Source organism: Giraffa tippelskirchi, chromosome 9, assembly GCF_054371585.1.
Source record: "Giraffa tippelskirchi isolate mGirTip1 chromosome 9, T2T-mGirTip1v1.2.pri, whole genome shotgun sequence".
In the NCBI taxonomy this organism is placed as follows: domain Eukaryota; kingdom Metazoa; phylum Chordata; class Mammalia; order Artiodactyla; family Giraffidae; genus Giraffa; species Giraffa tippelskirchi.
The window spans coordinates 126,210,722-126,237,371 of NC_137283.1; the positions used below are offsets into that span (position 1 = coordinate 126,210,722).

Here is a 26,650-nt window from a genome sequence, read left to right on the forward strand (position 1 = left end):
GGGGGCTTCCCACTGCCCAGGGTTCCAATGATTGTCACAATCTACGGTCCCTAGAGCCTCTGTGGATGGTTTAGAGCCCAGAAGCTGTCTCTGCCAGTGCTCCTGAGGATCTCCATCCAGCCCCTCACTCCTGGGCAGGAGCGGTGGCTGGTGGTGGGTGTGACTCTGAGGAAGGAGGCTGACAGACAGCACATAGGTGACTCTGTGCAAGTAATAGTAAGTCTGCCTTCTTTGGGGGCAGCTCTGTGCCAGGCCCCCAGTCCAAAGCAAAGCCTGTGCCCAAACTGCCCTAATGCAGGTCCAGCCTAACACACCCACCCCTTAGCAGCTGTGCATACTCAGCAGGCCACACCCACAGGGTGCCCTTCAACAATTATGGGGTATGTATTCCCATCCCTGTCTTCTCTTTCTAACTTGTGTCTCGAACAGGGGCTTCCTTGGGGACTGATATTTAAAAATAACTGATAGAGAGGAATTTGCCTAAGACTAGATACCCCTTGGATGACCTTTTCAGTCTGGAAAAAGAAAAGATTAAAAATCTAGCAGCTTCCTAATAATCCCAGGGATCAGTTGAAATAAAAATATCTTGTCTAAGCTCCCAGCTGCCTGGTTCGGAAGTGTGTCCTGGTTAGGAGAACCCGCAGGGGCCTGCCTGGGGTTTCCCTTCCATTTGTTAGAAAAAGTGATATGCTTAATTTTTTTAAACTAAATTTTAATTTTTAAAAAATTGAGTGTAAAACGTACAGAACATATAACTTACCATCTCAACCATTTTAAGCATATAGTTCAGTGGCCAAAGCACATTCACATTGTTGTCCAACTATCAGCAGCATCCATGTCTAGAGCTGAAACTTTTCATCTTCCCAAACCGAAGCTCCAATAAACAATAACTCTGTACTCCCTGCTTCCCCCATCCCTGAGGACCACCATTCTACTTTCAGTCTCTGAATCTGACTGCTCTAGACACCTCGTGTCTGTGGAATTATATAGTACTTGTCTTTTTGTGACTGGCTGATTCACTCAGCATTGTCTTCAAGGTTCATCCATGTTGTAGTGTGTGACAGGATTCCTTTCTTTTTTAAGGCCAAACAATAGTCCATTGTATGAATGTATCACATCTTGTTTACCCATGTATCTGTCAACAGACATTTGGATTATTCCTTCCTTTTGGGTATGGGGGAAAAAAGCTTCCATGAACATGTGTGTACAACGTCTGTTCAAGACCCTGTTTTCAGTTTGGGGGCTAATATACCCAGAAGTGGAATTGCTGAAACCCATGGTAGTTTTATGTTTAATTTTTGGAGGAACTCTCACACTTTTTTCTACAGCAGCTACATCATTTCACCTTCTCACCAGCACAATGCTGATTCTTTAAAAAAAATTTTCTTGCCAAGCGGCATGTGAGAATTTAGTTCTCCGATCAGGGATTGAACCCACACACCTTGCAGTGGACGTATGGTCTTAACCACTGGACCACAAGAGAAGTCCCACATGGTGCTGGTTTTTAATTCAAACTGTAGAAGTGGGGGAACTTCCCAGGTGGTGCTAGTGGTAAAGAATCTGCCTGCCAATGCAGGAGACTAAAGAGACATGGGTTTAATCCCCGGGTTGGTAAGATCCCCTGGAGAAGGGCATGGCAACCCACTCCAGTATTCTTGCCTGGAGAATCCCATGGACAGAGAAGCCTGGTGGGCTACAGTTCATAGGGTTGTAAACAGTCAGACATGACTGAAGCGACTTAGCACGCACACATGTATGTAAAAGTGGGAGGTAAAGGAGGGATGTGATGTCATCATGGATTCTTTTGAATTAAACCCAAGGAGTTTGTCAGGATGGTGGGCAACTGGACACAAAGTAGGTTAGGTCCTCCAACCAAAATACTTTCATTTTCATTCTTAAGACAAATATGGTTTTTTTTGGAGCTGATTTATATGAAGCAGGGTTGGCGGCACTTGGGGACCCAGCAGTGAGCAATACAGCCACAGTCCTTGGAGTGTTAATGCTCTGGTCGGGGAGACCAGTGTTAATGAAGTCTTCACATCAAGACGTCAAATTACTGAGAACTGCTGGAAGGACAGAGGAGCTGTAGGGTGGGCGCAACAGGGCTTGTTGTGGGCACCAGGGAAGGGCTGCCTCCAGGAGTTCAGGAGGAGGAAGGCCAAGGAGCCACCCTTGCTGGACAAGACATGGGTTCAGTCACTTCGCTTGGCATTGCTGGCATGCCAGAGTGTTCCCAAGAAGCTGTCTACAGGTTAAATAGAAATGACTCAGTGCAGTCACATATTACAGAAGAAATGGAGGGCATCTCTGCTGATGGAGAGGGAGTTGAGTGGTCAGTTCTGTCCAGAGAGAGAATCAGAGATGCCGTCATTCAAGAGGTGATGCTCACAATGAGGAAAGATGCACAGGGGCTGAGCCCAGTGGGTGGAGAAAGGAAGAGGGGGCCAAGGTGGAGGGTGCTCATGGATAACAGGAGCATGGCAGTGGAATGCAAGCAGCATGTGTGTGTGTGTGTGTGTGTGTGTGTGTGTGGGTGGGGCATCTGGGTGTCCATAGGCACATGCTGGGTGCTGCTGTGAGTGGAAATAGGGCTGCTCGGAGCTGGGCCATTCTCCCTACCCTGTCTTGGGCCAGCCAGAGCTCCCAGAAGCCTGAGTTCCAAGGTTGGGGTTGGCCTTCTGGGTTGACATGAAGGTGTACTGGTCAAAGCAGCAGGACAGGATATATACCATTTTGCAGTTTCTTAGCTTGACTTGCAACCTTTAGGTATTCAAGCATGTGGCATCTGGATCTCTGATTATGCTCCTGCCTGGGGGGTGGGTTTGTACATGTGGACGCTGCCCTTAGTGGTCAGCTGCCCCCACAGAGTAGGGTGGAGTCTTGGTCTGGAGGGGCCATGTCTGGATGGGCTGAGATTGAGTGAGTCTGGAAAGAAGGGGTTGGGGGGCCCAGCCTGTGATCAGGGGCAGGTCGGGGCAGTGGCTGGGCCCCTTCCCCCATATCATTTCTAGACCACAGGAGAACTCTTCCTGCGCTATATCCAAACAACAAAGGGCTGAATGTAGCAGCTGCTGCTGCTGCTGCTAAGTCGCTTCAGTCGTGTCCAAATCTGCAACCCCATAGATGACAGCCCACCAGGCTCCGCCATCCCTGGGATTCTCCAGGCAAGAACACTGGAGTGGGCTGCCATTTTCTTCTCCAATGCATGCAAGTGAAAATGAAGTCACTCAGTAGTATCCGACTCTTCGCGACCCCATGGACTGCAGCCTACCAGGCTCCTCCATCCATGGGATTTTCCAGGCAAGAGTACTGGAGTGGGGTGCCATTGCCTTCTCCAGAATGTAGCAGACAGGGCAGCAAACATTGGCTCCCATGCTTCCTTGAGATAATTGCAAATCTCATGCTTCTGGCCTTCATTTAGTGAACCTGCCAATGTTCTGTAGCTCTTTCTGCAGGTATTCAGGCAGTGGGCTGTGGGGCCCTTGCTGATTTTGCCCCCCTTCCTCCTACCCTTTTCCCCCTCCTGATCAACCAAGTTGAATTATGCATTACAGTGTCTCTCAGATCTGCCCCTCCCTCCCCAACCCAACCCCTCACACCACACGTTTCTCAGCCCCTTGTTGCAGGGTGGAAAAATCTTAGACGTTACAATGGTTGTGGCCCTCCAAAGCTCCACCCCCCTGACAAAATCTTATTCTTTGGCATTTAAGTGTAAATGAATTCATAAACTGAAATCAATTAAATTTTCTCTTTAGTGGATGATAGTGATAAGAAGGCTGGACGCCCTGCTGACACCCACACCATGGCCCCCACACTACCCCTTGTCACCAAATTCACCTCCTGGAAACTTGCCTTCCCTACGCTGCTCCCTCAGAAACTGCAGGGCGTCCCATCTTCTACAAGATGAAATACAGCCCCAGCCTCTCCCCTCTGAGTCCTGGAACTTCCACAATCTGGCCAACTACCTCCCTGGCTCACCTCCCCTGGTGGAGGTGAGCTACCTCATGAACTACCTCACCTCTCACCTCCTCTGTCTTTGAAGGCTCTCTGTTCCTCACATCCCGGCTGTGTCTGCTGTGAGCATCTCTCCACGGAGGCCCCCTGTGCTTCCCTGCTTCATCCGAGGGCCCGTCCCTGCCCAGAGCCCTGGGTTAATGCCTTTCCTCTAACACGAAACATCTCTTGGCTGTTTGGAACTGCATTGAAACTGCCCCACTCAGATTGGGACCTGAACCCACTGTCTTTAAATTGCAATCACACCCCTGTTCTCAAGGCTGACTGAATCTCAGGTTCTTAATATCTCATTGCAGAAAGAATTCAGTGACAGACAAAGTGATGAGTAAGGAGTGGATTTATTTAGAGACACATGCCATAGAATATGACCTATCTTGAAAGGTGAGAGTGGTAATGGCAGAAACACAGTTCACAGAGCATAGGCTATCTCAGAAGGTGAGAGTTCTCAAAATATGGGGTGGGTAGATTTTATAGGTTGGGTAATTTCATAGGCTAACAAGTGGGAGGACAGGATTATTCCAACCATTTTGGAGAAGGTGTGGAAATTTCCAGAAACTGGGCCACCAGCCACTTTTTGGCCTTTCATGGTCAGCCTTGGAACTATCATGGCTCTTGTGGGAGTGTCATTTAGCTAATGTATTACAGTGAGCATATGGTCCGGCTCAAGGCCCACTAGAAGTCCAATCTTCGGCCATGTTGGACCTAGTTGGTTCTAACCAATTTTTGTCGTGTCCTCAACAGTTATGTCATTCTTTTAAAGATTGTGCCCTGCCCCCTTCCCTCCTGTTTCAATAAGACCTTTTTCTTCTTTGAAATCATCACATAGACTCATTCTTTCACTCACTTATTGATTAATTAATTTGTTCACAGCATTGTGGTTAAGAACATGGGCTGTAGAATTCTGGTGTCTGGCTATTCAATCCTATGTAACCAGCTACCCTGGCTGTGACCTAAAACAATAACAGGTTATTTCTGCTCACAAATCAGGTTGTGCTCAGCTCAGTTCTCAAGGGAATGCAGTCAGATGGTGGCAGTGGGCGGCCTTGTCCGGGAGGAAATTCTCCTCTATCCTTCTAGGTTCTTCTGGCTGGTCTAAGAATTAAGTTGGCATGAGATTGATTCACCAGAGAAAGTCAAACAAGTTTAGCAAGCTCTACTGTGGGAACAGGCCCTCTGTGTAAATTATATAAGGCAGTTTGTGTGTGTGTGTGTGTGTTAGTCACTCAATTGTGTCCAGCTCTTTGCAACCCCATGGACTGTAACCTGCCAGGCTCCTCTGTCCATGGAATTCTCCAGGCAAGGATACTGAAGTGGGTAACCAGTCCCTTCTCCAGGGGATCTTCCCGACTGAGGGATCAAACCTGAGTCTCCTGCATTACTGGTGGATTCTTTACCACCTGAGCCACCAAGGAAGCCAAGGCATTTAGGTGGAAGGTCCAAATTTCTTCCTGAGTCTTTCTAGCTTCAATTGTTTTCAGCTCAAAATAATGCATATGCCAAAGAGACATTGTGGGCTGGCAAGTTTTGCTCCTCTTCAGGGTCATCTCAAAAGTGTCTTCCTTCTCATGTCTGGTGCCCAGAGTGGAAAGATGTCAAAGCTAGTCCTGGGACAGCTGGGGCTCCTCGGGCATCAAGACATCATTCTCATCATTCCCTCTCTCTCTGGTCTCTAATTTGGCCACCTGACAGCAGAAGAGAAACCAGCAGAAACTGGAAGTTTCACAACGTTGTTAGTCCCGGTGCATTCTAGTCTTTGAGTTGACCACAGAGGCCCAGTCAGATTCAAAGGGGAGAGGAATTAGACTTTTGTTAGGAAGAGTGTTGAAGGATTTACAGACATCTTGTAAAACCATTATACTGGGGCCACTGTGCCTTGCTTAGTCCAGACTCCAGCTCTTAATAGCTGTGAGGCTAGGGAAAATTCCTGAATCCTTAGAGCAACCTCAGTGAAGATTATGTGTGGAGTTTTCAGCAAAATGCACAACACATAAGAAGTGCTCAAGAAACAATAACTTTTTATTGATTGAGAATGCCCCGGTCAGCGAAATGCATTCATTAAAGAGGGGGTTCTGGCACAACTTCTTTCTGGTTGTGCCTTCCACTGGCTGGGACTTCAATTCCCAGACTTCCATCTCGAGTCCTCAGGTTCTTGCCTATAGAATGGAGGTAGTTCCAGTACCTGCCTCAGCAGGTTGTCGTGAGGTTGAAACTCAGGTGTCCTACAGGAAGCACTGAACAAAGACTGATGCGGCAGAGAGAATGTGCATGGGGACATGGGGACAGTGTGGCGTGGGCCATGCATCAAGCACTGGTTGCTGACATGAGATAAAGACATGGCTCCTGCCCCAGGGAGTGTGCGGCCCAGCCTCCTAGACACACAGCACACAATCCGTTAGGGCCTCTCCCAGGATAAGGGCTCGTACTGTTACTATTACTGCTACTATGATCTGTTCTACTCACGAAACTTCTGAGTCTAATGTGTGGGTTTTCTGCTCCAAACAATTCCCTTATTGTCTGTGGACACCAGCTGCGTGTCCTACAATTTAATTTGGTTCTAACACTACCTAGGGCTTCCCTGGTGGCTCAAGAGGTAAAGAAGCTCCCTGCCATGCAGGAGACTTGCAGGAGAAGTGAGTTTGATCCCTGGGTTGGGAAGATCCTCTGGAGAAGGAAATGGCAACCCACTCCAGTACTCTTGCCTGGAAAATCCCCTGGACGGAGGAGCATGGTAGGCTACAGTTCATGGGGCCACAAAGAGTCGGACACAACTGCGCGACTTCACTTTCACTTTCTTTGTAAAAAATACAGAGGGACAGAGGATGAGGCAGGACATAGCATGAGAACCGGAAGGGTCCTGAGCTCAGGGGCCTCTGTCGCACGTAGTTGGGGCACACCATCTTCCCTGAAGTGTTCACCAGGAATCTCCCTGAACCTGGCTGTTTAAGGGGTTTATGGAGGTTCCATTGTGTAGACATGATTGACGACCTCATTGGCCACTGCTGGTTAACTCAACCTCCAGGCCCTCCCTTCCCCAGAAGGTGGGGGGTTGGACTGGAAGTTCCAACCATCTAATCACCTGGTTGTTTCCTTAGCAACCAGCCCCCATCCTGAAACTGAGAGCTAACTGAGAGTCACTACTCTAGGTTAAACTCAGGTGTGGTTTGTTATGAACAACAAAAGAATAGTCCTTTTACCCCTATCACTTAGGAAGCTACAAGAGTTTCAGGAGCTCTGTGCTAGGAACTGGGCCTGAACACCAAATAAACATTTCTTATTATATCATATCTTAATATATCACAGTATCACAACTGCTGTGTCACTTCACAAGGTTACTTCCTAGTTACATCTCCAGGTGGACTGTCTCCAATGTGATACCTTCCTAGGGATTTTCCAGGGTAATTCAGACACATGATCTTCACCTGGTGTACTTTTGCTCCACCCCTATTTAAGGAGCCCTCTGTGTAGGGCACGAAGACTGTGAGCAGAGATTCTCTTGAATGCTCCCGTGCTTTACTCTGTGGCCTTCTTCCTAGGAGGGGTTCAAGCCCTGGATTTCCAAGCCATAGGGGTCTGGCCACCAAGGCCCCCAAATGCCATTCAGCTGGCAGAGCTAAGGCCCATGGAGCCAGCTCAAAGCAAGGGCGTGCCTCGTTTTGGAGCTGTGGCCTCTTCCCCTGAATGCTTCTTGGACCTTCCCAGCCACTTGTCCACGGGGGGTGCGGTCTACGCTTCACTGTTGTGATGAACAGGTTGGAGAGGCTAAAGCTGGGGAGGAAGTTGGCCTTCTGGGGCTCCAGCAGCCTTCTTCCCTCAGAGGAAACCCCTCTAACTCCTCTGCAGTGTCCTTGGCCCTTACCTTCTGGAGCACAAACCCTAGCTTATACCCACACCTTGCCCCTGTTACCAAACTGAACTTGAGTCCACTCACAGTGAAGCTAGTTTACTGATGCTGGTTGTTGTGAAAGGCAGCTTGTGCTCCAAAGACCTGCTTTCCCCACTGGCTTTCAGGGAAGGGTGTTTAAAGGCAACCATTTGAAGTAAAGGTTGCAGCTTGTGGAACTTTCTTCTGTTTGGTAGTTAGTGAGGTAACATGAAGATGCTTTAGGAATCTTAATCATCAGCCTTCTGGTTCCAACCAGTCTGCATGTAGTCACCATCCTCCACTTGAGTGGGGGCCTTAGTTTCTGCAGAACAACTCAAACATATGGGTCAGATCATTATATATATCCTGTGAAGAGGAACTAGGGCTCTCGTTTTTAAGATCAGTTCTTTTGTTAAATGCCTATTCAAATCTCATGCCCCTTTTTGTACTGGATTATCTGATTTTTTCTTAATGGGGCTCTTAGGAGTTATTTTTATATTCTGTATATGAGCCCTTTGCCAGTCACATATACTAGGAATATCTTCCACTCAGTAGCTTGTTTTTACTTTCTCCATGGAGACTTCTTGATTTTTTTGATCAGAATTCTTCATTGACCTACAACATGTATACAGAAAAGTACACAGATCATAACTGTTCAGCTTAGTAAATTATCAAAAAGTGAACACATTCTTGCAACCAGCACCTTGACCAAGAAACGAAATTTCCAGAACTCCAGAAGTCTCTCTCCACCGTAGCCAACCATTGTTCTGGCTTCTAACACCAAAGGATTCGTTTTGCCATTAGTTTTCTTAAGGGTAGTGCTTTTTGTGTCTGGATAAAGAAGACCATTGCTATCGTGCTATTTGTTATTTTGCCTCTTACCTTTGAATCCACAGTCCACTTGGAGTTATTTTGCATATTGCATGATTTTCACATGTACGTTGTCTCAGCATTAGTTATTGAAGATACTATTCCCTCTCCAATGATCTGCACTGGTATCTAAAATCAGGTGTCTATAAATGTGTGTGTGTTTCTGGAGTCTCCACTCTGTTCCATTTGTTCATTTGTCCATTTTTATACTGGTACTTCATTTTTTGTTTTTTAAAATTTTTTGACCGCACCACATGGCACATGCGGTCTTAGTTCCCCCATCAGGGATCAAACCTGAAAGCCCTGCATTGCAAGACCAGAGTCCTAACCACTGGAGTCCTAGTACTTCACTTCTGAATTACTGTATTTCTATAGCAAATCCTGATATCCAGTAGAACAAATCCTCCCACATTTTTTTCCTTCAAGAAGGACTGTTATTGGAACTTTGAATTTCCTTAATAACCTCTTTGTCAAGTTCCACAAGAAAACCAAATGGGATTTTGAGTATAATTGCATTGAGTCTATAGTTTAATATGGGGTAATTAATATCTTTGGGCTTCCCTGGTGGCTCAGACAGTAAAGAATCTGCCTGCAGTGTGGGAGATCCAGGTTTTATCCTTGGGTTGGGAAGATTCCCTGGAGAAGGGAATGGCAACCCACCCCAGTATTTTTGCCTAGAAAATTCCACGGACAGAGGAGCCTGCTGGGATGCTGTCCATGGGATCTCAAAGAGTCAGACACAGCTGAGCAACTAACACACACAGTTCAGTTCAGTTCAGTCGCTCAGTCGTGTCCGACTCTTTGCAACCCTATGAACTGCAGCACGCCAGGCCTCCCTGTCCATCACCAACCCCCAGAGCCTACCCAAACTCATGTCCATTGAGTCAGTGATGCCATCCAATCATCTCATCCTCTGTTGTCCCCTTCTCCTTCTGCCCTCAATCTTTCCCAGCATCAGGGTCTTTTCAAATGAGTCAGCTCTTCACATCAGGTGGCCAAATTATTGGAGTTTCAGCTTCAACATCAATCCTTCCAATGAACACCCAGGACTGATCTCCTTTAAAATGGACTGGTTGGATCTCCTTGCAGTCCAAGGGACTCTCAAGAGTCTTCTCCAACCCCACCGTTCAAAAGCATCAATTCTTTGGTGCTCAGCTTTGTTTATAGTCCAACTCTCACATCCATACATGATCACTGGAAAAACCATAGCCTTGACTAGATGGACCTTTGTTGGCAAAGTAAACATACAAACACAATTAATATCTTTATAATATTGAATCTTCCAATTCAGGAAAATTATTTTTCCTTTACTTAGGTCTTCTTTCATTTCTCTCAGTAGTTCATAGCTTTCTTTATAGAAGACATTCAGATATTTTGCTAGATTTATTTCTATGTACCTATTCCTAGTTTTAAAAAAATATTTATTTATTTGGCTGCCCCGGATTTTAGTTGCAGCATGTGGGATATTCAATCTTCTTAAAGCTGAAAAACCCACATCAGTGTTCTGGAGCCAAGACATGAATGCCTAGTTAACTTCACTAGACTATTTTTTCTTTCTAACTCTTATAGGGCTCAGTCCTACTAAAAACATAAAATTGTTCATGTAAGAAGGAGAAAGGCCAGTAATTTGGAACAATTTCTCAAAAATCAGGTTGGGAAGGGTGACAAAGTGGATCACTGAGGAGAACTTGGGGGTGGAGCTTTAGCCTTGGGCTGCTGGGCCAGTCAATGGCCAAGATGACCTTCACTGCCCTGGGACCAAGGAAGGCAGACTTGGTCCCATTCAAGTTTGCAGGTGCGAGTCCCCAAACGCAGCTCTGGAGCCTCCTGAATACACAGATGGTTTCCAACAGCCCAGGATCCTTGACACCTGCCCTGCCCTCCCGTATGGGCAACACCTCATAGCCTTGAATTCACCCTCCCTGGCTTTATCAACTTTCTCTCCAAAGAACGACTGGAGCTACAGAGGGCAAGGCAGGCCCTGGGGATAGAGAGACACAGTAGCAGGCACCAAGGAAGCTGATGTATTTTATCTGGAAATTGTCCAGCCGCTGGTCAAACATTGTACTCATTATCTGAAAACCAGGGCACAAGGAAGTGGATCCAAAGAGGCCAGAGTGGGTCCAAAGAGGTCCAAAGTGGGTCCAAATAGTAGATGGCTCTACTATTTCTGCCCTTTGGCTTTGGGGATGAGTGGGCATTACGGGCTATATGGTGCTCCATAGAAAGGGGACAACGGGAAAGGGGATAAGGCTCAAGGGAGGGTGAAGAGCTCTGGGCCTGGGCTGTTTTAATGTCTCAGGGGTAAGGGAGATCCAGAGGACAAGGAATTAAACAGCCCTGCTTCCCACGGTGATACTGGGAGCACACGGTCCAGTACAGGGGTCTAGGTGCTGGGAGGGGGGACCCCGGCCAGGCTGCCAGCAGACCCTTCCTCATGTTGCAATCCCCTCAGGAGAGAAAGACCAGCGGTCATCCCTGAGGAGGGGGCCTCTGCCTCACACTGGCCATTCCATTCTACCTGGAGCCTTTAAAAGACTGGCTGTCAGAGCAGTGATCTTTCATGGGCCCTGACCTGAGCCATCAGTTGAGAGCACAGGAAAATAAAAAGATAAGCTTATGACCCAATTAATCTGGGAGGAGAAAAGTAAAAATAAAAAGTGGGAATTCCCTGGCAGTCCAATGGTTAGGACTCAGTGCTTTTACTGCTGTGGGCCTGGGTTCAATTCCTGGCTGGGGCACTAGGATTCCACAAGCCATGCTGTGTGACAGACAAAAAAAAGCAGTGTGTGTGTGTTCATTTGTGTTCGTGTTTAACAACACAGAAAATAGCCATGAAATCCCACTAGTAATAACTAAAATGTTCTCATTCTATCGTGTTCAGTCAAAAAACCCCAAATCTCTTATGGTAAGATTGCAAGTATTAGCAAACCTACCGGGAGAGGTTTGGGGAAATCAGTGAGCCCATCCAATATCCTGACCCATTAGATCCTATTAGGCTCTCTGATCCTCCTTCCCTGCCTTCAGCTAAAGTCCCCAGCCCTCCCAGTCCTCATTCTCTGAGACCCAGACTCCCACTGCCACCCTAAGTTTCTCCCGGCTCAGACCACTGTGAGTCGGCATGCCCCAGTCCTGCAACTACTGGCCAGGGCCCAGAGGCCCCAGGTGCAGCAGGCTGGCCTCCAGACAACACCTTCCTCCTAGAAGGCCCTGTCCAGATGCCACCTGATGCTCTCAAAGACATCTTTTACCTGTGAGTGGAACAGCATTCATTAACATGCCTGACAGATACAGGTTTTTGGTTTTTCCCATTTAAGAGGGTTCTAAAATACTAAATATTTCAAAATGTTAACATTAAATTTAAATAAATATTAAAATCTAAAAAAATCATTTCACAGAAGCATAACATACATCATCCAGCCCATCCACTCATACAAGCATAGATTAAACACCCACCCTGGCCTTCCCAGGTGGCGCTAGTGGTAAAGAATCCGCCTGCCAATGCAGGAGACCTAAGAGATGCAGTTTCTATACCTGGGTCAGGAAGATCCCCTGGAGCAGAGCATGGCAACCCACTTCAGTATTCTCGCCTGGAGAATCCCATGGACAGCGGAGCCTGGCCGGCTACAGTCTATGGAGTCACAAAGAGTCAGACACGACTGAAGAGACTTAGCACACACACATGTGACCCAGGAAAGACACTTAAGGTAGACACAGTCCCAGCCTTCATGGAGAAAGCTTAGGCACCCAACACATCAGGAAGTATTAAGAAAACCCTCATGGAATTTGAATCATCGCCTCACTGCTGCTCTACTCAGGGTCCCCATGGAAGGTGGTTGGAGCTGTATTCCCACCCAGTGGAAGGCAACTTAACCAGCTGTCTTTGCCCCTCTGCAGGCCCTGCCATCCCAGTGGGCGTGGACGTGCAGGTGGAGAGCCTGGACAGCATCTCCGAGGTGGACATGGTATGCGGGGCCCTTGGCGGGCAGCTCTGGTGCGGGATGCCACGTCTGCTGTCCTGCCACAACCTGCGGTGGGTGGGGCCACACTGGTACTAGCTGTGCCTGGGGGCGGGGCCACAGCTGGAGGGGATAAAACTGGGACTTGGAGGTTGACCCAGGTGCAATGAAATGTGGAGCTGGGGTTCTCTAGCTTCATGGGTCAAAATGACTTGGGAGGGTGCTCTGTCGCTCAGTCGTGTCTGACTCTTTGTGGCCCTCTGGACTGTAGCCCATCAGACTCCTCATGGAATTCTCCAGGCAGGAATACTGGAGTGGGTTGCCATTTTCTTCTCCCGGAGATCTTCCTGACCCAGGGACTGAATCCCAGACTCTTCCCTCTCCTACACTGGCAGGCAGGTTCTTGCCCAACTTGTGCCGTCTGGGAAGCCCCAGCCTGGGAGGGGATGTTGATTAAATGCAGATCCCAGCCCCCATGCCAGTCTTGCAGATTCAGTCTCTGGGAGTGAGAGGCAGCACTTTATGTTCTGAACACACCCCTCAAGTAATGTGAGTGGTCAGACGAGCCACACTCGGAGGAGCGCAGGAGGTAGATGCATTCACCTGGAAGTCTCTGATCACCAGTGCCCGCCTCTCACTCTTTGGTGGTTTCCAGAAGGATTGTGTGGTCACCAGAGCCTCTTTGAAGAAGTCTCATTTCAGCTGAGACCTGATAGCTGTGGAGAGGGCACAGCAAGAGCTTGTTTGAGATCTCTGAGGCAGAAGAAACAGTTCAGTTCAGTTCAGTTCAGTTGCTCAGTCGTGTCCGACCCCATGAACCGCAGCACGCCAGGCCTCCCTGTCCATCACTAACTCCCAGAGTTTACCCAAACTCATGTCCATCGAGTCAGTGATGCCATCCAGCCATCTCATCCTCTGTCGTCCCCTTCTCCTCCTGCCCCCAATCCTTCCCAGCATCAGGGTCTTTTCCAATGAGTCAACTCTTCGCATGAGGTGGCCAAAGTTTTGGAGTTTCAACTTCAACATCAGTCCTTCCAATGAACACCCAGGACTGATCTCCTTTAGGATGGACTGGTTAGATCTCCTTGCAGTCCAACGGACACTCTAGAGTCTTCTCCAACCCCACAGTTCAAAAGCATCAATTCTTCAGTGCTCAGCTTTCTTCACAGTCCAACTCTCACATCCATACATGACTACTGGAAAAACCATAGCCTTGACTAGATGGACCTTTGTTGGCAAAGTAATGACTCTGCTTTTTAATATGCTGTCTAGGTTGGTCGTAACTTTCCTTCCAAGGAGTAAGCATCTTTTAATTTCATGGCTTCAATCACCATCTGCAGTGATTTTGGAGCCCCCCAAAAATAAAGTCTGACACTGTTTCCACTGTTTCCCCATCTATTTCGCATGAAGTGATAGGACCAGATGCCATAATCTTAGTTTTCTGAATGAGGCTTCCCTGGTAGCTCAGATGGTAAAGCATCTGCCTACAATGCAGGAGATCTGGGTTCAATCCCTGGGTCAGGAAGATCCCCTGGAGAAGGAAATGGCAACCCACTCCAGTATTCTTGCCTGGAAAACCCCATGGACTGAGGATCCTGGTAGGCTACAGTCCATGGGGCTGGCAAAGAGTTGGACACGACTGAGTGACTTCACCTCCACTTTTCACTCTCCTCTTTCACTTTCATCAAGAGGCTTTTTAGTTCCTCTTCACTTTCTGCCATAAAGGTGGTGTCATCTGCATATCTGAGGTTATTGATATTTCTCCCGGCAACCTTGATTCCAGCTTGTGCTTCCTCCAGACCAGGATTTCTCATGATGTACTCTGCATATAAGTTAAATAAGCAGGGTGACACTATACAGCCTTGACATACTCCTTTTCCTATTTGGAACCAGTCTGTTGTTCCATGTCCAGTTGTAACTGTTGCTTCCTGACCTGCATACAGGTTTCTCAAGAGACAGGTCAGGTGGTCTGGTATTCCTATCTCTTAAAGAATTTTCCACAGTTTATAGTTATCCACACAGTCAGAGTCTTTGGCATAGTCAATAAAGCAGAAATAGATGTTTTTCTGGAACTCTCTTGCTTTTTCGATGATCCAGTGGTTGTTGGCAATTTGATCTCTGGTTCCTCTGCCTTTTCTAAATCCAGCTTGAACATCTGGAAGTTCACGGTTCATGTATTGCTGAAGCCTGGCTTGGAGAATTTTGAGCATTACTTTACTAGTGTGTGAGATGAGTGCAATTGTGCAGTAATTTGAGCATTTTTTGGCATTGCCTTTCTTTGGGATTGGAATGAAAACTGACCTTTTCCAGTCCTGTGGCCACTGCTGAGTTTTCCAGATTTGCTGGCATATTGAGTGCAGCACTTTCACAGCATCATCTTTCAGGATTTGAAATAGCTCAACTGGAATTCCATCACCTCCACTAGCTTTGTTCGTAGTGATGCTTTCTAAGGCCCACTTGACTTCACATTCCAGGATGTCTGGCTCTAGGTGAGTGATAACATCATCGTGATTATTTGGGCCATGAAGATCTTTTTTGTACAGTTCTTCTGTGTATTCTTGCTATCTCTTCTTAATATCTTCTGCTTCTGTTAGGTCCATACCATTTCTGTCCTTTATCGAGCCCATCTTTACATGAAATATTCCCTTGGTATCTCGAATTTTCTTGAAGAGATCGCTAGTCTTTCCCATTCTGTTGTTTTCCTCTATTTCTTTGCATTGATCACTGAGGAAGGCTTTCTTATCTCTCCTTGCTATTCTTTGGAACTCTGCATTCATATGGGAATATCTTTCCTTTTCTCCTTTGCTTTTCACTTCTCTTCTTTTCCCAGCTATTTGTAAGGCCTCCTCAGACAGCCATTTTGCTTTTTTGCATTTCTTTTCCATGGGGATGGTCTTGATCCCTGTCTCCTGTACAATGTCACGAACCTCCGTCCATAGTTCATCAGGCACTCTGTCTATCAGATCTAGTCCCTGAGTTTGCAAACAGAAAGACAAAACAGGAAAGTAAAGGACTGAAGAGATGGGCTGGTTGGTGCTCACCTCTATGGGACTGGCCTGCAGGACAGGCAGGAAGGATCTGGGTGTAGCTGGTAGAGCAGAAATGGGCATCCACTCTGAGCCCACCATCACAGGCATCTTTCCAGCCTTCCTCCACCTGCTCCCAGAAGACTCACCTGCATTTATGTCTTAGCTCTGGCTGCGGTGTAAGGGCTCTGCTCTTGATTTAAGGCACAACCATGGAGACACTTGTTAACAGAATAAGCTTTCAGGCTGAAATTATACTGCTACCTATCTCTTCATCCTTGCATTCCCCTCATTTTTTCCATCCTGCAAATATTTGTTGAGCATCCACTTCTCTGCTCTTCCAGGCACTAAACTAGGGTCTGGAGATTCAGTGGTGGGCAGGACATAATTCTGCCTTCAAAGATCTTACAAGTCTAGTGGTAGAAATCCTCCTAAATGGGACACTTGACTGTCCAGGTTTCTGAAAGTGTCTACTGAGTTGAGATGAATGGTTAGCCAATAGGTAAGAAGCCATGTGTGCACAGGTATTGGTAAGAGTGCAAGGCTTTGGGGAAATCCTGGCCTGCTGGCTCCATGCCAGCCAGAGGGCATGACAGCTGCCATTTTTTCTTTGCAAAGCCTGAAGGAGGAGCTGTGCAGTCTCTTGGGCTCCAATCTCACAAGGCATGAGAATGAGTCATTCTCTTTCCTGGGGCAGCGGTGGCTGTCATCCGGCAGGACTGCAGACTGTCACCCAGACCCTGGAGGCTGAGTCTGAGGCATCCATCATGGTGATGGATGCAGCAATGATGGTCAGGAAGGGAGCTTTGTAAGGCGTCTCTGGTCTTACCCTGGCTCCACAGGACTTCACCATGACCTTGTACCTGCGGCATTACTGGAAGGATGAGCGGCTGGCTTTCCCCAGTGCCAGCAACAAGAGCATGACCTTCGATGGCCGGCTGGTGAAGAAGATCTGGGTCCCTGATGTCTTCTTTGTTCACTCCAAACGGTCATTCATCCATGACACCACCACGGACAACATCATGCTGAGAGTGTTCCCAGACGGGCAGGTGCTGTATAGCATGAGGTAACTGTCCCCGGGGTCATGGTCTCTGTCTAGTGTCATTCTAATATGTGTGGACAATGCCTGGGAGAGTTTGACTGATTTACCACTGTATCCTCAGAGCTAAACTGTGCTTTTCATGGTAGGTGAGGAAACAGTATTTGTGGAATAAATTAGCTATTCAATTCCGGGTTAAAAAACCACCACAAAGAAAAAACCCTCTATTAAGAAAATGTGTGGTCTGTCCGTTTGGCTCTGGAGAGTTTGCTGCTGTGGTTGGGTCTGTGGAATACATGGGAAGGTCTGAATCATCTGATAACAGGACTCTAAAGATGAAATGGCCACCATAGTAGGTGGTAACTTCCCCATCACTGGGGATCTTAAGCTTGGGTTAGGAGACTAATTGAGCCTGAATAAATTGAGGGAGACAATGATCTTTACACCCTCTGCCTCTGATAGCCTATGAGTCTATCATTCTATCAAACATATTATAAATGTTTATTAATAATAAACATTAGAAAAATAACAATAGCTACTGCTTAATAGATGCTACCATAGAATGTCTTCTGGGCCGACTTGAGTGATTATAGTCTTATCTCCCACCTTCGTGGCCTGCCTGTACAGTTTGCCATAGTTTGATGCTAATAACCTTGAATGGGGAGTGCAGAGGTATAACCTCCGGGCATCTCTGGGGAAGGTGGCTCTCTGGATAAGAACAATGCCCTGGGGAGGTGCTGGTGTGGGTCATTCACAACCAATATCCTCAGGAGCTGGGATCTGGGCAGGGCAAACATCACCATCTATAGAAAACAAAAGTCTAAAAGTAACTTAGAGGGACTTCCCTGGCGGTCCAGTGGTTAAGATTTAGTGCCTCCAATGCAGGGGACACGGGTTCGATCCTTGGTTGGGGAAATAAGATCCAGTGCGCCACGTGGTGCTCCAAAAGAAAAAAAGTTAACTTAGAGACCTGGGTTTCTAAGCTTCTTAAAGGAGGCAACTGCTCCTGGTCATGTCTGTGTCCTCCTTACTATGGGCAGACAGGCGAGTCAGTAGCTCACTGCATGAGCCAACATGTTTGTTTGGGTTCTAGGATTACAGTCACCGCCATGTGCAACATGGATTTCAGCCACTTTCCCCTGGATTCTCAGACCTGTTCTTTGGAGCTGGAAAGCTGTAAGTATCTGTATTCATAATGACAGATATTTACCTTCTTCCCTCCCGGTACCATTTTAGTAACTCTGAGACTGAGTTCCTCCTGCCAGGGATAAGACCTATTCACTCCCAGGCTGGTGTAGGAGGGCCCTGTTGCTCCACCTTGCCTCAGAAGACAAGGAGTCAAATTAACTTCTTTTCCTCTCCCCAAAGATGCATATACAGATGAAGATCTGATGCTATATTGGAAGAATGGGGACGAATCCCTGAAAACGGATGAAAAGATCTCCCTATCTCAGTTTCTGATTCAGAAATTCCACACCACTTCCAGACTGGCCTTCTACAGCAGCACGGGTAGCTAACTTCTGCCATGGTTAGGTTCACATGTGGAAGAAAACACATTAGCATTCTTCTTTGGTCCCCTTCCAATGAAAAGAATTTTTTTTATCATTTTAATAATGTATGGTGCAACAAAACAAAAACAGCACTTAAATGCAGAGGTTTTAAAAGTTGCTGCCCTCTGAAATCCCATGGCTGGAGGCAGTCATTCTGAACAATTCAGCAAATACCCTTGCAGACATCCTGATTAATTATGTCATTTTACAAAATTGTTGTTAGTCCCTAAGTTGTATCTGACTCTTTGGATACCCCATGGACGGTAGCCTGCCTGCCTTCTCTGTCCGTGGGATTTCCCAGGCAAGACTACTGGAGTGGGTGGACATTTCCTTCTCCAGAGAATCGTTCCAACCCAGGGATCGAACTGGTGTCTCCCTCTTGGCAGGCGGATTCTCTACCACTGAGCCACCTGGGAAGCCCTTAGAAAAATTACAAAAGTGTAATTTTACAAAAGTCAGGGTTTACACACGATTCTGTAAACAGATTCATCTGACTTAAAGATATAGATGGATAGCTTTCCAGGGAAATATATTTACAGCCTATATTCAGAGATATAGATTCATTTCTCAAGTGTAGTGTGACCTCTTCTTGGACCCTGGGGCCATATTTGAAGTTTTGAGAGCATCCATTTGTGAGCTCTTCTCTGATCTCACCATCAGCCCTTGTAATTAGTGGCCTAGGGGCATCCTAACAAAGTACCACAAACTGGATGCTTGAAACAATAGGAATGTGTTCACTCCCAGTGCTGAGGCTGGAAGCCTGAGCACTCTGCTCCTCCTGAAGACTCTGGGAAGGGATCCTTCCCTGCCTCCTATCAGCTCCTGGTGGTTGTGGCATTATTCCAACCTCGGCCTTTATTGTCATGTGGCTCCCTGTGTCTCTGGTATGTCCATGGTGTGTCTGACTCTTTGCAACCCCATGGACTGTAGCCCACCAGGCTCCCCTATCCATGGAATTCTCCAGGCAAGAATACTGGCGTGGGTAGCCATTCCCTTCTCTAGGGGATCTTCCCAACCCGGGGACTGAACCCAGGTCTCCTGCGTTGCAGGCAGAGCATTACCATCTGAGCCACCAGGGAAGCCCGTGTTTTTGTGCATCTATGTCCAAATTTCCCTCTTCTCTAAGGACTCCAGTCATTGGGTTATGGGCCACCCTAACTCAAAGGGCGGAGAAGGCAATGGCAACCCACTCCAGTACTCTTGCCTGGAAAAATCCCATGGACGGAGGAGCCTGGTAGGCTGCAGTCCATGGAGTCGCGAAGAGTCAGACACGACTGAAGCGACTTAGCAGCAGCAGCAGCAACTCAAAGGGACCTCACCTTACTTTGATTACATATACAAAGACCTGATTTCTCAGTAAGGTCACATTCACAGGTGGTGGGAGTTAGAATTTCAATGTACCTTTATACAATATACAGCTCTGCAGTAGCCATAGGACCATAGAGGAGCTATGGTCCTTACCCTTCCTGTCCCAGTGCTAAGAAGCTCAGGCCCAGGTGTGGGAAGATTTTGTGCTACTGTCTGCTCCTGCATGGCCACTATCTCCCCATTCGCCTGCCCCCAGCCTCACCCTTCTGTCCACAACATCCAACAGTGGAGAAGAGTGAGCCCCAGCCAAGGGTGTCAGGACAGCCTGTGCCTGCTTCCTTTTATGTCCATAGTGCTCACCTTCATCCCTCTCTTCTCTTCTGCTCTGATGTGTATTTGCCACACAATTTTCTTTTCTCATCTCTTCTTGGCAAGTTCAAATCAATTCTTTCCTAAAACTTTTTTTTAAAACAAATTATTTATTTTTTTGGCTGCACCAAGCAGCATGTGGGATCTTAGTTCCCCAACCAGGGATAGAACTTGCGTCCCCTGCAATGGAAGTGTGGAGTCTTAACCACTGGGCCTCCAGGGAAGTCCCTAAAGCCATTTATAAGAATTTCTTTTTCATTATGTGCTGCTGTTTTGAACACTTTATATGAATTAACTACTCTCTATCCAAAAAAACCTACGGTGTAGATAATATTGATATTCTCTCCAGTTTATAGACCAGAAAACTGAGGCTCAGAGAGATTAGATTTTAGAAAGGAAGTTTATTGTACTAAGGCAACCGATCATGAATTTTAGCTTCCTGCTGAAGATGAATATGATGATGGGGAAAGAAGGGCTCCCAGGAAAAGAGTTTGTTTTTGCCTCTGTGATGGGACCTCACTGGCTTCTTCCTGTGTCCCCCAGGCTGGTACAACCGTCTGTACATCAACTTCACGTTGCGTCGCCACATCTTCTTTTTCTTGCTCCAAACCTACTTTCCCGCCACCCTGATGGTCATGCTGTCTTGGGTGTCCTTCTGGATTGACCGCAGAGCCGTGCCCGCCAGAGTCTCACTGGGTAAAAGCACTTGATAAGGTGTGGCAGGGTGGGTTGTTTTTTTTTTCAACCGGTCACTATGTAGAGAAGTAAAAATCACCATTCAGGACTCTTAACTGATGGTCTGTCCGAGTCAGAGGAGCAAACTTTCCTCCTACTTCTTGCTTTCCAATTCCACACTGCTCTCAGTTTCCCAGACTACATGGTGAAAACCTCAGGAAGCTCAAACCACACCACCTCTGCTCAAATCATTTCAGAAAGAGAGCACTTTTCTGGGACGTGGACCTCCACCACTGGCAGTGTCAGAGCTCAGTACTTTTATAAATGAGGCTATTCGACAAATGTCCAAACCTACTCTGTAAATACAAAAACTTAGCTTGTTGGCTTTGTTTAGACAGAGTTTGGGAGCAGAGCCCATCTTTCATGATTTCTTGGAAGGAGAGGGAGGCTGCATTCCCTGGAGCTGTGGCTTAGCCTTGGAAGCCCCTAAGTGTCAGAGTCAACACTGCCCCTCATCATTGTCAATTTGGACAAAATCAGGTTGGGCCCTGAGACACGAGAGGTTTTGACCAGCAAGACACAATGAGGAAGAAACTGGTGTGACAGGCTTTCTGGACTCAGATGAGGGCGGATGTGTTCTTTTCTTGAGGTTTGGGAAGGTTCCTTGAGAGGGGTTCTTTAGCCCCTGCTTTTAAATTTTTATTAAATTAAATTAATTTAATTAGTTTTAAATTAAATTAGTTAAATTTTTATTAAATTAAAAAAATTTTACTTTTTATTGAAGTCTAGTCGATTTTCACAGTCACTGTTTTAAATTCCACATCTGAGCAGATCCTCTGGGATGCACCATGGATCTTGGCAGTCACATCACAGAGACCCCCAGCTCCAAGGGGCTCAGAGTAAAAGGGGACACGCAGTGAGTGGTCCAGGAGGTGAACAGGGTGGCTGCTTTGGAGCAGACTCTCACACCTCTATGAGGTTGAAACCTGCTCGGGGCACTTCTGGTTGGATATAAGAGAGAGAGAGAATGTAAAATGGGGCAGCCGTGTACACTTGTCAGAGGCTGAACTAAAGCTGGACATTGCAGGGATCACCACAGTGCTGACCATGTCCACCATCATCACGGGCGTGAACGCCTCCATGCCCCGTGTGTCCTACATCAAGGCTGTGGACATCTACCTCTGGGTCAGCTTCGTGTTCGTGTTCCTCTCGGTGCTGGAGTACGCGGCCGTCAACTACCTGACCACCGTGCAGGAGCGGAAGGAGCGGAAGCTGCAGGAGAAGGCAAGAGAAGTTTCATTCATTTCCTTGTTGGAGTCCATGCTGCTGGTTGGATGAGAATAGCGGGAGGGAGGAAAGGGAGATGTTTGTGCAAAAGGAGGAGGATCCATTTCAGAATATTCTAGCTTCTATCACAAAGGATCCCAGAAGTAGCTAGTCTTTGGACAAAAACTAGGAAGACTTGAGTTCTTGATCTCAGTTCTGCCACTTCTCTTGGGCCTCAGTTTCCTCATCTGTTTTAAAAAAGTATAACAGAATCCTCACCCCACCTACCTCCCAGGGTTACTCTTAAGGGTTACAACACCCTTGCAATAATGTATGGGAAAGTTACTTTGAAATTGCATGGTTCTAGATGCATGTAAAGTCTCACTATCATTCTTGAATATGCCTAGGGAAAATGTCTCCATGGCCTTTGAGCAGACAAGAGGAAAGTTCTAGAATAAAAAATTCATATATTTATCAGTTTTCTGGCCCATTGATCCTGAGACTTTAGCCTTTAGGCTCATTGGAAATGCTGTGCTATCTATGCAGCACTGCACTACATTAAAGTATACTATGAGATGGAATGCAAATGGGGAATACAGGGCAATACACTTGGGCAGAGAGGAAAAGTCTATTCTATTCACACACAGACTCTTATTAATCACTTTAAGAAATAAAATGCCAACTTGTTACCAAATCCTTACTAATCATTGCACTAATAAAAATAATGTTCATCTGAAAGATGTAGAGATTAGGGGACTGAAAAATCCTACATTGATGCATGTCTAGGTGTCTGGGAGCTCCTTTGCATAAGAGAGCTTTAAATTTTAGGCAGAGGATGTGTTGCATTTTCAAAAATAGTCTTTCAATTCCACAGTATATCTGCTAAGTATTTCCATGGTATCTTCAAATATGCTAGAATGTTTAAGATACACATTTCAAGTTCTCTTCAGAACTTTTCTGCTTCAGCATTTGGGTATTTGTTCATATTTTCAATAATCTGTACATTGATCATTATCAAATGCTTTTGATTCTGCTTAAGCACTTGATTTATAATCTGTTAGGCTTTCCTCGTGGAGAGCTTTTAAAAAAATAGCAAAGCCTTCCTCTAACAAATATGGACTTATGAACTATTAACTTCATATAACATGTTCTCAGGCAGATCATCACCCTATTACCATATTATGAGCCTGGTCTTGGGCAGTGATGATACGATGCTATCTAAGGAGCAAAGAGGAAGTCATCAGTGGACAGACCATTGGCCCCAAGTCTAGTTCCCTGTCTATGGGAACAGAAACCCAGGCAGTAAGGGCTTGCTCTCCACTGTTGTCAAACATGCGATTGAAAGGCTGAGAAGGTGTAGTTGCTGGAGGGTAGACAGGTGGGGAGACATGAAATCTCTCTCTCACTGTTCCACAGAGAAATCACTATTCATGACTGTTAACATGGCCCCCAGGGGAGCTGAGGTTCCCAAAGGGGCCTGGATTCACCTTCTCAGCCTACTACTGATGAAGATTCCAGGCATACCCTATACCTATGGATTCAGATTCTCTGGAGCTGGCACCCTGGAATTGGCATTGCTGACAAGTTCCTGAGCAATTCTGATGCCCACTGAAGTTTGACTTCTGCTCTGCAGACGGCAAGTCTAACCAGAGCCTGCTAGATTCAACTGGGTTCAAAAGGAGGCTCTATGCTGCTTTGGGTTGAAGCTGGAAGGCAAAGTGTGGAGGCATGGGATCTGCTCCACTGTATGTGCTCAAATTCTTTGGCTGATTATCCAGACCTGTCCAGTGTGTCAAGAGCCACTTAATTTTTCTTAGAAATGAGCTGATGTGGGAAATAGAGATTTTCCATAATCTTGAGCATTACCTGATTATAACTTAAAATCTTTAAAGTCTGTTTCTATTTTAGCAGACAGAATTTCAGCTTAGAGCAAGGAAAAGGAGTAAAGACCTGTGTCTTAAAAAAAAAAAAGAAGTCCCCAGTGATATAACAATGTCTCATAATTTTACCAAGTTTGGGTAAATGCAAAGAACTGAATAGATGACCTCTTATTAACCCTTACCCTTAAAATCTATGTTAATTATTCTAGGAATGTATTAGTGTGCTACTTAATTATTGTTGCTGATGGGACAAGACATAGAAATTATAATGAAACAATCATGCCTGGTTAAAAAAATAGCTCTCCAAACTACAGATTTCTTCAAGTGTAAAAATACTTCAAGTAATTTTGATTTTTTTTCATCTATTTTTGTATCCTAATGCCTCTTGGTATCAATCTGTCTATTTCAAGATCCATGACAATAGGAGACAGGGTGTGAAATGTTATTATTTTACTTTCCCAGATGGAAAAGGCACAGCAGGGCTGAGAGCAGAGTTTGAAACATATTACAACCAACAGACTGAGAATAAACCCATGGTCAGTTGGCTAGCATCATACCTTTGTACAGCATCAATCAAACACAAATCCTTTTTACTTGGGTATGTGAATCCTTGTTTAAATTTTTAATAATCTGCACATAGATTATTATCAAATACCTTCGGATTATATTTAAATACTTTTGGACTTTATATAGGAAAGTATTGGACTTTGCTGTATAGAGTCATTCAAAATATGGAAAGCCTTCATTCAACAAATATGGGCTCGTGAGCCAAACTTTAACCAGTGCCAGCTTTGCTGATTCAAATTGTGAGAAGGAGTTAAGTAAAACCATTTCCCTCCCTCCACCTTATAATTTCTCATGAACATTTTCATACTTGCAGAACTGGTTGAAAAAATAGGATAATGTGCATCCATATAACCTGCCCCTCTATCGAACATTGCTGACATTTTGCCATTTTTGTGTGAACTTTTTCTCATATAAACATATTTTTTGTCAGTGTAGTTGAACCATTTAAAAGTACAGGGCAAAGGGCTGGTGGGGGGGATAAATTAAGAGTTTGGGATGAACAGATATACACTACTATATATTAAATAGATAAACAAGGACCTACTGTATAGCACAGGGAACCGTACTCAATAGCTTCTTATAACCTATAATGGAAAAGACTCTGAAAAAAGTCTCGTATATATCTACATCTATCTGCACATGCATACTTATATATATAAAACTGAATCACTTTGTTCTATACCTGAAACTATACACTGTAAATCAATTATACTTAGAGGATTATCCAAGAAAAAATAAAACAATAAAAATACATAACAGGCAGGCACCATGACCCTTGAACCTTAAATGTAACCCTTTAAAATAAGGACATTCTCCTACCTAATCATCTTTGTATTTATACACAGAGGTTGGAACCAGAATATGTGAATTTAAAGTCCTGATTCTGACACCAGCTGTCTGATCCCAGGAGAGCTGTATAGCTTCTCTTGTTCTTAGTTTTTGCTTCTGCAACTGAGGGCATTTGGACTAGATCAGTAGTTCTGCTTAGTAGAATAACCTGAGAGCCCTAAATCAATTAGTCTAGAGTGGAGCCTGCATGTGCTCAGTTTAAAGCACCCCCAAGGTGATTCTAACATGCAGCCAAAGTAGAGAGTCATTGGACCAAGTGATCTCTGGAGATGTTGCTAGTTCTGCTTTCTGTGGTTCTGAGTAGCCGTGGGCTTTACTCGCGGCCTAGGCCCCTTCACCTGGGCCTCTTCCATGTCTAAATGTGCTTGACATCTCCCCTTGTGTTTGTTGCCTGCAGTTCCCATGCATGTGTGGAATGCTTCACTCAAGAACCATGATGCTGGATGGAAGCTACAGCGAGTCTGAGGCCAACAGCCTAGCTGGGTACCCGAGAAGCCATATTCTGACAGAAGAAGAAAGACAAGACAAAATAGTGGTCCACCTGGCCCTGAGCAATGAATCCAGCTCCTCCAGGAAGAAGGGGCTTCTGAAGGGCCAGGTGGGTCTTCGCATCTTCCAGAACACCCACGCCATCGACAAATACTCCCGGTTGATATTCCCAGCTTTCTACATATTTTTCAACTTGATTTATTGGTCAGTGTTTGCCTAGGGACTCCGAGGCTGTGCCTGGTGAAGGTAACTTCTAGACCCTTGGACTGTCCTGCCTGATATGGACATCTATGGGATCTGGCCGGCTGCCCACACATGGACCTGCTGACCATGTCCCCTCACAGACAGAGCAGCAGCTCCTGGACCACCTCGAGCAGCATCCTGGCCCCTGGAGGACCCCAGGAGCCCTCCAGCTGCCCTTCCCCAGACCTCGTGGGCTTACTCGACATTCATGCTGTGTTGTGTCCCACTTTTTGCCTCTCTGGGACTGTCTTCTTCTGTTTTTGTATGTGAACTGTTTCATGAGAGCCCCCTTCCAATAAAGAAAAGGCTCAAATGCCTCCCAGATGAATATTCTGAGACCCTTATAAGGCCTAGGATTCTGTTATAGAGGAGAGGAGGAAATGAAAGGCAATCTTAGGGGCTTTCTTGATAGGAGACAGGAAATGAGGATTCAAAATGGAAATGAAAAAATCTGTAAACTCTACACCCAGATTAAGTGCCTATCTAGGAAAGAAGATAAAGGAAAACTCAGATCCCAGACAGGAAATGATTTGACCTGAGTGAGTCTGGCAACTCCCATGATTTTGCGTTATTAAGGGACATCATTCATTCATCCATACATTCAGCCACTCATTAAATATTGAATACCCAGCCTGTGCCAGCGCATATTTTTCTCAGCAATATGTGACAGTATGCACTGAATAT

At 46.0% G+C, this 26,650-nt stretch overlaps 1 protein-coding gene across 5 annotated transcripts in view; it reads left to right on the forward strand.

The window, feature by feature from the left end:
- Window positions 1–26,291, forward strand: part of GABRR2 (gamma-aminobutyric acid type A receptor subunit rho2) — a 40,840-nt gene extending 14,549 nt beyond the window's left edge. For 4 of the 5 annotated variants that reach the window (XM_081528545.1, XM_081528544.1, XM_081528546.1 and 1 more), the window contains 7 exons: window positions 12,644–12,711; window positions 16,574–16,797; window positions 17,864–17,946; window positions 18,139–18,279; window positions 20,541–20,693; window positions 21,760–21,956; window positions 25,632–26,291. In XM_081528545.1, coding sequence (XP_081384671.1) covers window positions 12,644–12,711; window positions 16,574–16,797; window positions 17,864–17,946; window positions 18,139–18,279; window positions 20,541–20,693; window positions 21,760–21,956; window positions 25,632–25,943 — 1,178 coding nt within the window. In that variant the 3' untranslated portion in view covers window positions 25,944–26,291. The remainder of the gene's footprint in view (window positions 1–12,643; window positions 12,712–16,573; window positions 16,798–17,863; window positions 17,947–18,138; window positions 18,280–20,540; window positions 20,694–21,759; window positions 21,957–25,631) is intronic. The other variant, XM_081528547.1, reaches the window with a different exon arrangement.
- Window positions 26,292–26,650: the final 359 nt, after the last annotated feature.